The following is a 12,189-nucleotide window of genomic DNA, read 5'->3' as shown; positions in this document are numbered from 1 at the left end:
AGATGCCACCTAGCTAGAAAAGTGTGAAGTATCTCCCGCCCCTGTTTGGCATATTGTACTGATGAGGAGGAGTTATCCAACTGCGGGTTAGGGGTAATATTAAAATCGCCACCCACCAGCACAGATCCCTCCCCATGTGTGAGCAATATCTGATCGAGTTGATGGAAAAATTCCCGGTGGTCTGCATTGGGCCCATAGACGTTAACTAGAGTGTATGTCTGTGTACCCAATTGGATAACCAACAGGATAAAGCGACCTTCCTTGTCTCTAATGACCTTTTGAATCTGCCATGGGCGGGAATCATTAAGCACTATCATGACCCCCCTACTTTTGGAGCCTGAATTGTTCGATGCAAAGAACATATGTGGATATTGGCGATGCCTACACAGCCTCTCATATTGTTTTTTTTTTTTTTTAAATGAGTCTCCTGAATCAGGGCTATGTCTATTTTTAAACGGGTCAGCTCCCGGAATAGAAGCTGTCGCTTCATTGGTACATTTAAGCCTCTGACATTCAGGAGCGCTAGTGTTACATCTTGCATTCTATCATCTCTCTTAGTCATCCTAAGCCAGCCCCATTATACACTCCAGCCTTGTCATCCCATTGTTCCTTGCCTGTCGTCCATCTCCTCCCCAATACCCCCCCCTCCCTCCCTTCCACCCTCCCCCCCCCCCATGTTCATATAGATCCTCCCTCATAAGAGAAAGAGTATCCCGTAGAGGAAGTAACTCACCCCTCCACTCACCCTATTAGTGCAATTAAACAACATAACTGTTCTCCCGCTATGTGTCAACCAAAACCATGTCAAACCGGAACTGAATAGTTCTTGCGAGCCTTGATTTCTGGACTCACACCAGGCCCGGGCCTAGCCCAAATTAACACAACTTTTATGCCCCCTTACCCACAGTCATGTAAGTTGGCCAGCCGACTGCTGACGTTGTAGCCTCTTATGTTCCTTGCCCACTCGCTGCCATTTCGAGTGGGATGCCGGGGCTCTGTCTCGGCTTATTTTCCCCTGAGCCTCCGGTGGGGTTTCCTGCTGTATTTATGGCAAATCTGCTCTGGCTTCAGCCAGTGATCTCGCTTGGTGCATACGGCCCTCCTTGTAGTATACCAAAGCAAAAGGGTGCTTCCAGCGATATCGGATGCCAAGCTCCTGCAGCCTTCTTGTTATCGGCTTAAACTCTGCTCGTCACTTTAAAGTGGCCAGAGCAAGATCTTGGTAAATCTCCACTTGGTACATGTCCCATTTGAAGCTCTGCAGACGCCTAGCCGCCTGGAACACTCTCTCTTTTAACTTAGTCTTGGAAACGGGCAATGATGTCTTTAGGCATATTGTTCCGGGCTGGGCCCAGCGTTCTGTGGGAGCGCTCTAGCACGACTGCAGTAGTCTCCAATGGGTTGCCTGCTTCTTTCAGTATAGCACTCACCACTTGCTGCACCACTGTTTCACAGTCAACGTACTCCAGAGTTTCAGGAATGCCCCTAAAGCGCAAGTTGTGTCGCCGGCTCCTGTTTTCTAAATCCTCCATCTTGTCTGCCAGTTGTTGTTGGCCCAAACGGATGTCTGCGACCGCTCGATCAAGCGATCCCATCTCCTCCATGTGTTCCTCCATTCGGGACTCCATCTCTTCCATCCGATTTCCCAAATCTCTAATTTCACCACGGAGATCTGAGCCTAGCGTCTCCAGCTCCGCCCGGACCGCCTTTACATCTGCACGGATCTCCTGCAGCCATTCTTTTAACTCTGCTAACGGGTCCGCGGCTGTTTGATCTGGGTCCTCTCCAAAGAGGCAGAGGCTTCGCTGGGATGCGCCGTCTGATTGCTTGCCATTGCACTCGGGCTGATGTTCCAGGCCCGCCATGCGGTTTGCCGTCTTCCCGCCTTTAAAGCCAAATTGGCTGAGTTCCGGTTGCATGCTCATCGCCGCCCGGAGCGCCACCGTTCTTACAATCGCTGAAGGTCAAGATCACACCGGGAGGGCTCAGTCAGCGGGAGAACTCACGCTTCTTTTTCTCCGGTGAGCGGGAGCTGACTTTTTAAGCCTCCATCTTTACTGGTGACGTCACTTCCTCATTAGCCAGGTAGATTTTGAAGAGCCATTGCTCACCCTTGGAATCTGCTGGGTACTTTTGACCCAGTCTGGCTACTGTCAGGATGCTGTGCTTGATGGTCCTTGGTCTTGACTCAAGTGTATATAACAGACGCTGGGCCCCAGAAATAAGGTAAGTCTGAGGGTGGTCACGGCCACAGACGTGACAATAACTCCCTTGCAGCCTTTCTCAGTAAGCTTCCTTGCTTCCAGGAAGGTTAAAAAAAAATCTATTCCCCAAGACTTGACTCTCATGTTAAATTACAGGACTCAAGCTAGTGTTGGATCTCAGCAATATAACTAACTCATCATTGGGAATCCTCTAGTTCCCCAGCCTTCTGTTCTTGTTAGCTATGCATTTGCTTCAAAACTGTTTATTTCAGGGATAAGCAGCATGGCATCTATTGCTTTTTTTGAAATTTGGTCACATATTGGTGACCTGCATTGACCATGGTTAGGTGCAGAATAGTGAGTGCAGGATGGGTCTTCGGCCTATCTCATTATGGCTAGGCTAAGGTACTCAACGCTTCGGTTCTTAAGTGTCTTGGTGAGATAACCAAGATCTGGGATGTGCGGTCTCCCTTCTGGTTATTTCTTTGGACCTAGATAGGTTGCTCTAATAAACAGTTACAGATTCACATGAACTCTTTTCACCTTCTCCAGGCTAAGGAGGCTCTCCCTTTCACAGTGTTCAAGTAGAGAGGTGTGGTAGCCGTGTTAGTCCACTCTTAAAGGTTATCAATAGAAATCAAACAAAATAAAACATGGAAAAGAAAATAAGATGATACCTTTTTTATTGGACATAACTTAATACATTTCTTGATTAGCTTTCGAAGGTTGCCGTTCTTCGTCAGATCGGAAATAAACAAAGGTGGTAGCAGATAGTATGTATAAGAGAAACATCAAAGCATTACTTTGACAGTCTGACAAAGTGGTTTTATGGTTTATAATGGGTTAGAAAACCCAGATCCTTATTATGAAATAAGAATGATTGAATATTTTAACACCCAACAGACAGGACTTAATAAGGATCTGGGTTTTCTAACCCATTATAAACCATAAAGTTGTATTTCTCTGTTTATTTCTCTGTTTATTACCCTCCTCTCACCTACCAACACCCATCCTGTTAGAATATCAATGAAATGCTTTGATGTCCCCATGCATACCCCCACCCTCCCACTCTGTCAAAGTAATGCTTTGATGTTTCTCTTATATATACTATCTGCTACCACCTTTGCTTATTTCCGATCTGACGAAGAAGGGCAACCTTCGAAAGCTAATCAAGAAATGTATTAAGTTATGTCCAATAAAAAAGGTATCATCTTTTCTTTTCCATGTTTTATTTACAGTGTTCAAGGAATTCCAGCAACGCCACCTTCAGAAAGCCTCACTAATCTTTAGGTTTATATTGTAATTCAAGTTCATTTAAGGAAGGTCTCTATAGTGGTGCATCCAAACAGTGCACCCTCACTGATATAAATCGTGAATCAGGTCCCAGTCCTGATCTCTTTGCAGTTTCAACTTAGTAATCAGATCCTTCAAGATTCTTATCTCTTAGAAGCTTTCAGTCACAGACCTTTGCTTGTCTGGAGTAGGAGTTCTATCAGATCAACTTTCTCCCTCTTTCCTAGGGCAGGTCCCTAGTTTTGTTTGTCTTTTTCTTTGATCTCCTTCCTTCTATAAGGAGGTCTGAAATATGGAAATTTAAGTCTCTTGGCTGCTAAGGGTTCGCCTTGTTCCCTAAAGGTATCTGTTCAGATGCAAGTCATTTGACTTTTTCCTGCTCCTATTTAGTGGTACAACAAGACAGGCAAGCTTTTCATATTTTTGAGGGTCATTGAGCTTATGAAAATCATCAATAGTCTGAGGAACTAGCCATCTGGAGGGAGGTTTTCCCTTTCTTCTTATAAAGGCTTAGTTTCTTTGGCAGGGTCAGATTTAATGGTTTTAACGATTTACTGTTTTAGAAAAGATGTTTTTTAACACAGCTTAATCAGACATTCCCTTATCCCTTATTTGTCCTGTTTGTCGTAGTTAGATTGTAAGCTCTTTCAAGCAGGGACTGTCTCTTCATGTCCAGTGTACAGCGCTGCGTAGGTCTAGTAGCGCTATAGAAATGATAAGTAGTAAGCTTATCACCAGTTTAGGTTACTATAGACTTTGTGCCTGTGTTGATAGAGCAGAAGAGCGCTTTGTTAAAGGTAAAGGATGGATATGACAGTTGAAGAGATCTAAGAACATGTTCAGTATTTCAACTGACAAAGCAATGGTGTTTACCTCAGGCTACACAGTGCCCTTATAGGGTAGAGGCCAGAATTCTACAATTTGTCTCCACATCTGGCTGATGGGCATAACCCACAGGTTCTGGACTGATCTGGTAGGACTAAAGGAAAGAAAATTCACTCATCCAAAACCATGTAGAATAGGGGTTCTCAACCCAATACCTAGCCAATCAGGTTTTCAGGATATCCACAATGAATATGCATGAGATAGATTTGCATACAATAGAGGTAGTGCATGCAAATTTCGCTCGGACATATTCATTGTGGTTATCGTGAAAACTTGACTGGCCAGGTATGTCCTGAACACCTGATGTAGAAAGCCATAATTATTTAAAGGTTTAGGCAATAAGTAATTGTATTTGAAACTGTTTTAAATGGTTTTACATTTTTTATGTTAATAAAAGTTCTCTGTTTATGTTGACTATTCAGACAGATTCTTTCAAAATTGGACAAGACTTTGTCAAAAATTCCCCTGCCATTGTGGACAGCATGAGCAGCTTAAAACTAACTTCCAGCATGTTGAGCTTGGATGCCAGAAGCAAATCTATGACAGGAGAATCAATTCACCAGCTCAATACTGACAAAACAACGCTAAGTGCCTCAGCAGAAGGACTCTTTTTTCAAAATACTTCCAAATTACATTGCTTAAACCAAACTTTTCCAGCCACTATGAGTAGCAGCAACAAATACTATGTTAATGTGTCAGAAACAGAAGAAACAAAATGGCAAAAGATGAGACGAGACACTTTCCAAAGAGAATCCCTCTTGTTTATGAAAGGAGTCATGGATGAATGTACCCATGTGGCCAACTTCTCAGGTATTGCTTATGGAAATTTACTTTAATTTGACGTTTATAATCTGTGTAAGAGCACAGAAATAAAGGGGGATACCCATCATTATATTTAATAACATCACATATGTACAACCCTTTTCCAGAGAAGAGTAAGTGGTAGGACATGAATTGAGAATACAGGAGGTCGTCTTAGGAGTAATGTCAGGAAATACTTTTTCATAGAGAAGGATGCCTGAAATACTTTCCTGCTGGAGAAAAAACAGCAACAGAATTCAAGAATGTGTGGGATAAACACAAAAGATTCCTATATGGGAAAAGAAAGGAATCAAAACAACTTAGCCATTAAGTGTCAAATCCAGTAGTTGGAAAGTAAGGCTAGTGCCAGGCAGATTCTACGGCCTGTGTCCCGATTATAGCTAGATAGATCTGGTTGGGCTGGAGCAGGTTGAAAATTAAGCCAGTGCCTGGCAGACTTCTATGACCTGTGCTCTGAAAGGGGCAAGGACAGTTCAAGATCAAGTATACATATGTTATTGTTTGTTGGGCATACTGGATGAACCATGCAGGTCTTTATCTACTGTCATCTACTATGTTACAGTGAAGGTCAAGAAAGGTATGTTTGGGTTTTAGAATGTTAGTGCATAAATCTATAATTTTATAGTAACTTGATCACAGAAACAAAGGGTCAGATTTCAAAATATATTAAAATGATAAGATCATGGATGCTCTCTAACAAATCTGTATTTGAATATCCAGAAAACTGAAATTGTGCTGAAAAGGTATTTTAGATGGAGTTTCTGATGCATGTGATGGTTGTTAAATGAGCCCTGCTAATCTCAGCGAAGCTTAATCATTTATAGGGTAATATTCAAAGATATCCACATAACAGCCTCCATTTTCCTGCCTACCCATGAATATTCATTGACACTGTTCAGAGGGTGCCACTGAATATCCTTACAGATAGTGCCAAAATGGAGTTAAAATTATTTGGCTAGCAGTGATAACTCTCTGATAGGATGGCAAAAAGGCCTCTTAATTTTATCTGTTTGCTATCCAGATAGCGGTCTCAATATCACCACTATCCAGATATGAGCACTGGTTACCACTGAATCCAGATAATCAGCTGCAGCAACTGGCTTTCAAAAAAAAAAAAAAAACTACTGACCGCTGCAGCTGGATATTAACCTTTTTACAGCTTATACCTAACCTGCCATTATCAATGTAGTAGCTAAAAATTTTTGTAAAGAATGCCTTCTTTGAACTACGCATTATCCCCAGGATTCTATATATCATGCCTTAATTTCCTCACAGAAATTGAAGCGTATTCTATAATAATGCTCATAACTGAATTGGTTAACTAGATAATCAGTGCTGTCAATTGGATGTTAATAAGCAATTAGCACTAATTGGCATTAAGACTTATGCACACAACTCGCTAAGCGAATTCTGTAAGGTAATGCTCTTAAATTATAAGTTGCATAGTTGAAAAGGGTGCAAGCCCATGGGTGGGGCATAAAATCTATGCACGTTGATATAGAACACACCTGCTCTGTGCCTAATTTAGGTGTCGGGATTTACGCCAAGTAAAACATGGTGTAAATGATTGCGACTAAATTTGGTCATATGGAGAGGCGCTCAGCATATTCTATATACCGTGCGGAAATTTAAGCCTATTCTATAAAATTTAGGTGTACTTTAGAGAATACGCCTATGCACCATATATAGAATCTAGCTCTATATGCAGATAAAACCAAGTTTGAATCATGAAAATTTCTAGATGGTAATCCATTTGTTGGTCATTCCGCACCATGATTATTGCATTTGTATCTTGGTCTTACAAACTTGCACCTCCATTCTTTGCAAATAGTACAAAATGCAGCAGCAAGGATACTGAGTGGTGTTAAGTTGCTTTGAATATATTATTCCTATTTTATTTTCCTTGCATTAGATACCCATCACCTGGTGTATCAAATTTAAAGACTCTTACATTGGTCCATAGAACATTGAATAGTGAAGTACCTATGTGTGTCTTCTGATCTTTGACATTATATCAGCCAACATTTATGTTAAGATCAGAGGGAAAGTACTTGTTGGACATTCCATCATTTTAGCTTGTTCACTCAATACTCACTCTGGGGTTTTTTTTGTTTGTTTTTGTTTTTTTTCAATGGCAGGTCCCACGCTGTGGAATTCCTTGCCTTTAGAACTGAGGTTAGTGAGCCATATTGCTACATTTAGGTCTAAGGGCATATCTGTTTGAACAAGCCTTTCCTTGACCGTTAGTGTGAGCTTGAGATTGTTCAGAGATATTTTATAGGTAGTCCTGTGCTTGAACTTGAGTTTTAAATTAAAGGACATTTATTTCTTCTTTTTATTTATCAGATTTATCAAATCGTATGTCTGCACATTAGTTTTTATGTTTGTTCATTGTTTTTTTAATACGATTTTGTATGTAAGTTGTAACCAGTTAAAATTATGAACTTGATGCGAGGATATGACAGTAAGGCTTGGCCTGATGAGTATTGTATACACCGCTTTTATCATTGGAAGTCAATACTGGAGAATGTGGTAAAAGCAGCTGGTAATGTAGCTGGGTTTAAAAATGTATGGATAAGTTCTGGAGGTAAAGTCCAAAAACTGCTATTGAGGTAGACCGGGGAAAACCATTGCTTTTCTTCTAGGGTCAGTAGCATGGAATCTTTCTGCTACTTTTCTTCTGACGAGTCCTATGGGATTCCTTCTGATCCTTCCCCTCCACTGGAAAGGAGACTTTCTCCACCGGAGAGTCTATCCTTCACCTCCTTTGTCTGGAAAATGGCTACGGCTATTCCCTTCCCCTGTGGAGGTTGAGGATGAGCCCAGGGCTGAGATGCTCGAGGTCCTGGATTACCCTTCTCCGCCTAGAGAGGCTGCAATGGCTCCTTTGCATAATGTACTGAAGAAAGTCCTTATGTGAAACTGGTTGTTCCCTCTGTCTAATCCCGTGATCACGAAAAAGACTGAATCCCAATATCGGATCCACGGGGAGCCTGGATTGATGAGGTCTCAGCTACCTCACAATTCCATGGTGCTGGACTTTGCTCTCAAAAGAGCCAAGAGTACTAGGGACTATGCCTCGGCGCCCCCAGGCAGAGAATCTAGAACCTTGGACTCTTTTGGGAGGAAGGCATATCAGACCGCTATGCTCGCTGCCAAAATCCAAACATACCAGCTCTTCACGAGCATCCACTTGTGGAACTCGGTGAGGCAACGGTCTAGCTTTGTTGATGCACTCCCTCTGGAGCAGGACGAGCCTTTTCGCCAGGTGGTCATGCAGCAGAAGACGTGTCGAAAATTCCTGGCCAGGAGTACGTTCGGCACTTTTGATGTAGCATCCAGGATCGCTGCCCAAGGTATAGTGATGCGCAGACTCTCATGGCTGCATGTCTCTGACCTGGATCATTCTGTCTAGCAGCGGATGGCGGATGTTCCTTGCCGGGGGGATAACCTTTTTGGTGAGAAAGTAGAGGATCTAGTTGACCAGCTCAAGAAACACAATGATGCTATGGATTCTCTCTCCCACCGGGCGTCTTCTGCTACTACCTCCTCATCTAGGAGGTTTTTTGGAGGGAAGAGGAGTGCTCCCTATTCCTATGCTAGGCGTAGGTACACTCCTGCTTCTCAGCAGCCTGTCCAGGCTCAGTCCCAGCGCGCTCGTTCTCATCAACAGCATGCGCCTAAGGCCTCTGCGGCTCCCCAGCAAAAGCAAGGGACGGGCTTTTGACTGGCTCCAGTTCATTATAGCCTCTGTAAAATTGTCCATGCCGGTTGACTTGCCGGTTGGAGGGATGTTGATATTTTTTCACCAAAGGTGGTCTCTTCAAATAGTCTGGTTAGGATACACCCTCAATCCGGAATCCAAACCTCCAAATTGTCCACTGGGAGCTCATTCTTACGGTTCCCAGCACAAACAGGTACTTGCAGAGGAACTCTCCGCCCTTCTAAAGACCCAAGCGGTCGAACCCGTTCCACCAGGGGAAGAAGGGCTGGGATTCTATTCCAGGTACTTCCTTGTGCAAAAGAAAACGGGGGGGATGAGTCCCATCCTAGACCTAAGGGCCCTGAACAAAATTACAGAGCATATTCAAAAGCATGGATTAATGAGACAAAGTCAACATGGATTTAGTGAAGGAAAATCTTGCCTCACCAATCTACTACATTTCTTTGGAGGGGTGAACAAACATGTGGATAAAGGGGAGCCAGTTGATATTGTGTATCTGGATTTTCAGAAGGCGTTTGACAAAGTACCTCATGAAAAACTCCAGAAGAAATTGGAGAGTCATGGGATAGGAGGTAGTGTTCTATTGTGGATTAAAAACTGGTTAAAAGATAAAAAACAGAGAGTAGGGTTAAATGGTCAGTATTCTCAATGGAGAAGGGTAGTTAATGGGGTTCCCCAGGGCTCTGTGCTGGGACCGCTGCTTTTTAACATATTTATAAATGACCTAGAGATGGGAGTAACTAGTGAGGTAATTAAATTTGCTGATTACACAAAGTTATTCAAAGTCGTTAAATTGTGGGAGGGTTGTGAAAAATTACAAGCGGACCTTACGAGAGTGGGTGTCTAAATGGCAGATGACGTTTAATGTGAGCAAGTGCAAAGTGATGCATGTGGGAAAGAGGAACCCGAAATATAGCTACATCATGCAAGGTTCCACGTTAGGAGTCACGGACCAAGAAAGGGATCTAGGTGTCGTTGATGATACGTTGAAACCTTCTGCTCAGTGTGCTGCTGCGGCTAAGAAAGCAAATAGAATGTTAGGTATTATTAGGAAAGGAATGGAAAACAAAAATGAGGATGTTATAATGCCTTTGTATCGCTTCATGGTGTGACCGCACCTCGAATATTGTGTTCAATTCTGGTCGCCGCATCTCAAAAAAGATACAGTGGAATTAGAAAAGGTGCAGAGAAGGGCGACGAAAATGATAAAGGGGATGGGATGACTTCCCTATGAGGAAAGGCTAAAGCAACTAGGGCTCTTCAGCTTGGAGAAAAGGCGGCTGAGGGGAGATATGATAGAGGTCTATAAAATAATGAGTGAACGAGTAGATGTGAAGCGTCTTTTCACACTTTCCAAAAATACTAGGACTAGGGAGCATGCGATGAAGCTACAATGTAGTAAATTTAAAACAAATCGGAGAAAATGTTTCTTCACTCAACGTGTAATTAAACTCTGGAATTTGTTGCCAGAGAATGTGGTAAAGGCAGTTAGCTTAGCAGAGTTTAAAAAAGGTTTGGACAGCTTCCTAAAGGAAAAGTCCATTGACCGTTATTAAATGTACTTTGGGAAAATCCACTATTTCTGGGATAAGCAGTATAAAATGTTTTGTACATTTTTGGGATCTTGCCGTGTATTTGTGACCTGGATTGGCCACTGTTGGAAACAGGATGCTGGGCTCAATGGACCTTTGGCCTTTCCCAGTATGACAATACTTATGTACTTATGAACCAATTTTTTTGTCCGAGAAAAGTTCAGGATGGTTTCCCTAGGCACCCTTCTTCCCATGATTCAGGAAAACGATGGGCTATGCTCTCTGAACTTAAAGGATGCTTACACACACATCTCGATACTTCCAGCTCACAGGAAGTATCTTCAATTTTGGCCGGGAACACAGCACTTTTAGTACTGTGTGCTTCCTTTTGGCCTGGCATCTGCCCCCAGAGTGTTTACCAAATGCCTAGCTGTAGTCGCAGCGTCGCTACACAGACTGGGAGTGCATGTGTATCCTTATCTTGACGATTGGCTGGTGAAGAGCACCTTGAAGGAGGGTGCTCTGGAGTCCATGCGAATGACTATTCAGGTGCTAGAACTACTGGGGTTCGTCATAAATTATCCCAAGTCCCATCTCACCCCAGTCCAAACATTGGAATTCATTGGAACCCTGTTGAACGCTCAGCTCAAGCTTATCTTCCCGAGACAAGGGTGGACAACCTTCTGTCCCTGGTGTCCATGGTTCGAGCGTCTCACCAGGTCACGGCTCAGCAGATGTTGAGACTTCTGGGGCATATGGCCTCCACAGTTCATGTCACGCCCATGGCACATCTACATATGAGATCACCTCAATGGACCCTAGCTTCCCAGTGGTTTCAAGCTGCGGGGGATCTAGAGGATGTCCTTCAACTGTCCACCGGCTTTCGGAATTGTCTTCAGTGGTGGACGATTCGATCCAATTTGACCATGGGATGACCATTCCAAATTCCTCAGGCACGAAAAGTGCTGATGACGGATGCATCTCTCCTGGGGTGGGGAGCTCATGTATATGGGCTGCACACTCAGGGAGCCTAGTCCTTTCAGGAAAGAGGTCTGCAGATCAACCTCCTGGAATTAAGAGCGATCTGGTACGCTCTAAAGGCTTTCAGAGATTGGCTGTCCAACCAAGTAATGTTAATTCAGACAGACAATCAGGTTGCTATGTACTACACCAACAAGCAGGGGGCACCGGATCTCGCCCTTTGTGTCGGGAAGCCGTCCAGATCTGGCTTTCGGCTCACCGTCACAGCATGTTTCTCCAAGCCACTTATCTAGCAGGCGTAAACAACAGTCTGGCCGACAGATTGAGCAGGATAATGCAACCTCACGAGTGGTCACTGAACATGGGCGTAGTCCGCAAGATCTTCCAAGCGTGGGGCACCCCCTCGGTGGATCTTTTTGCCACTCAGATCAATCACAAGGTCCCTCAGTTCTGTTCCAGACTTCAGGCCCACGACAGACTAGCGTCGGATGCCTTTCCCTTACATTGGGGGGCAGGCCTTCTGTATGTGTATCCTCCCATACCTCTAGTAGGGAAGTCTTTGCTGAAACTCAAGCAAGACTTCGGATCCATGATCCTGATTACACCCTTCTGGCCGCGTCAGATCTGGTTCCCTCTTCTTCTGGAGTTGTCCTCCAAAGAACCGTGGAGATTGGAGTGTTTTCCAGCCCTCATCACTCAGAACAAGGGGTCGCTTCTATATCCCAACCTCCAGTCTCTGTCTCTCACA

At 43.6% G+C, this 12,189-nt stretch overlaps 1 protein-coding gene across 5 annotated transcripts in view; it reads left to right on the top strand.

The window, feature by feature from the left end:
- ABHD18 (abhydrolase domain containing 18) overlaps positions 1-12,189 on the top strand; it is a 143,160-nt gene that overhangs the window by 115,601 nt on the left and 15,370 nt on the right. For all 5 annotated transcript variants that reach the window (XM_030191747.1, XM_030191749.1, XM_030191748.1 and 2 more), the window contains one exon: positions 4,805-5,192. In XM_030191747.1, coding sequence (XP_030047607.1) covers positions 4,805-5,192 — 388 coding nt within the window. The remainder of the gene's footprint in view (positions 1-4,804; positions 5,193-12,189) is intronic.

Source organism: Microcaecilia unicolor, chromosome 2, assembly GCF_901765095.1.
Source record: "Microcaecilia unicolor chromosome 2, aMicUni1.1, whole genome shotgun sequence".
Lineage (NCBI taxonomy): Eukaryota > Metazoa > Chordata > Amphibia > Gymnophiona > Siphonopidae > Microcaecilia > Microcaecilia unicolor.
The sequence above is the reverse complement of the archived record's forward strand: the minus strand, read 5'-3'. Positions and strand labels throughout refer to the sequence as shown.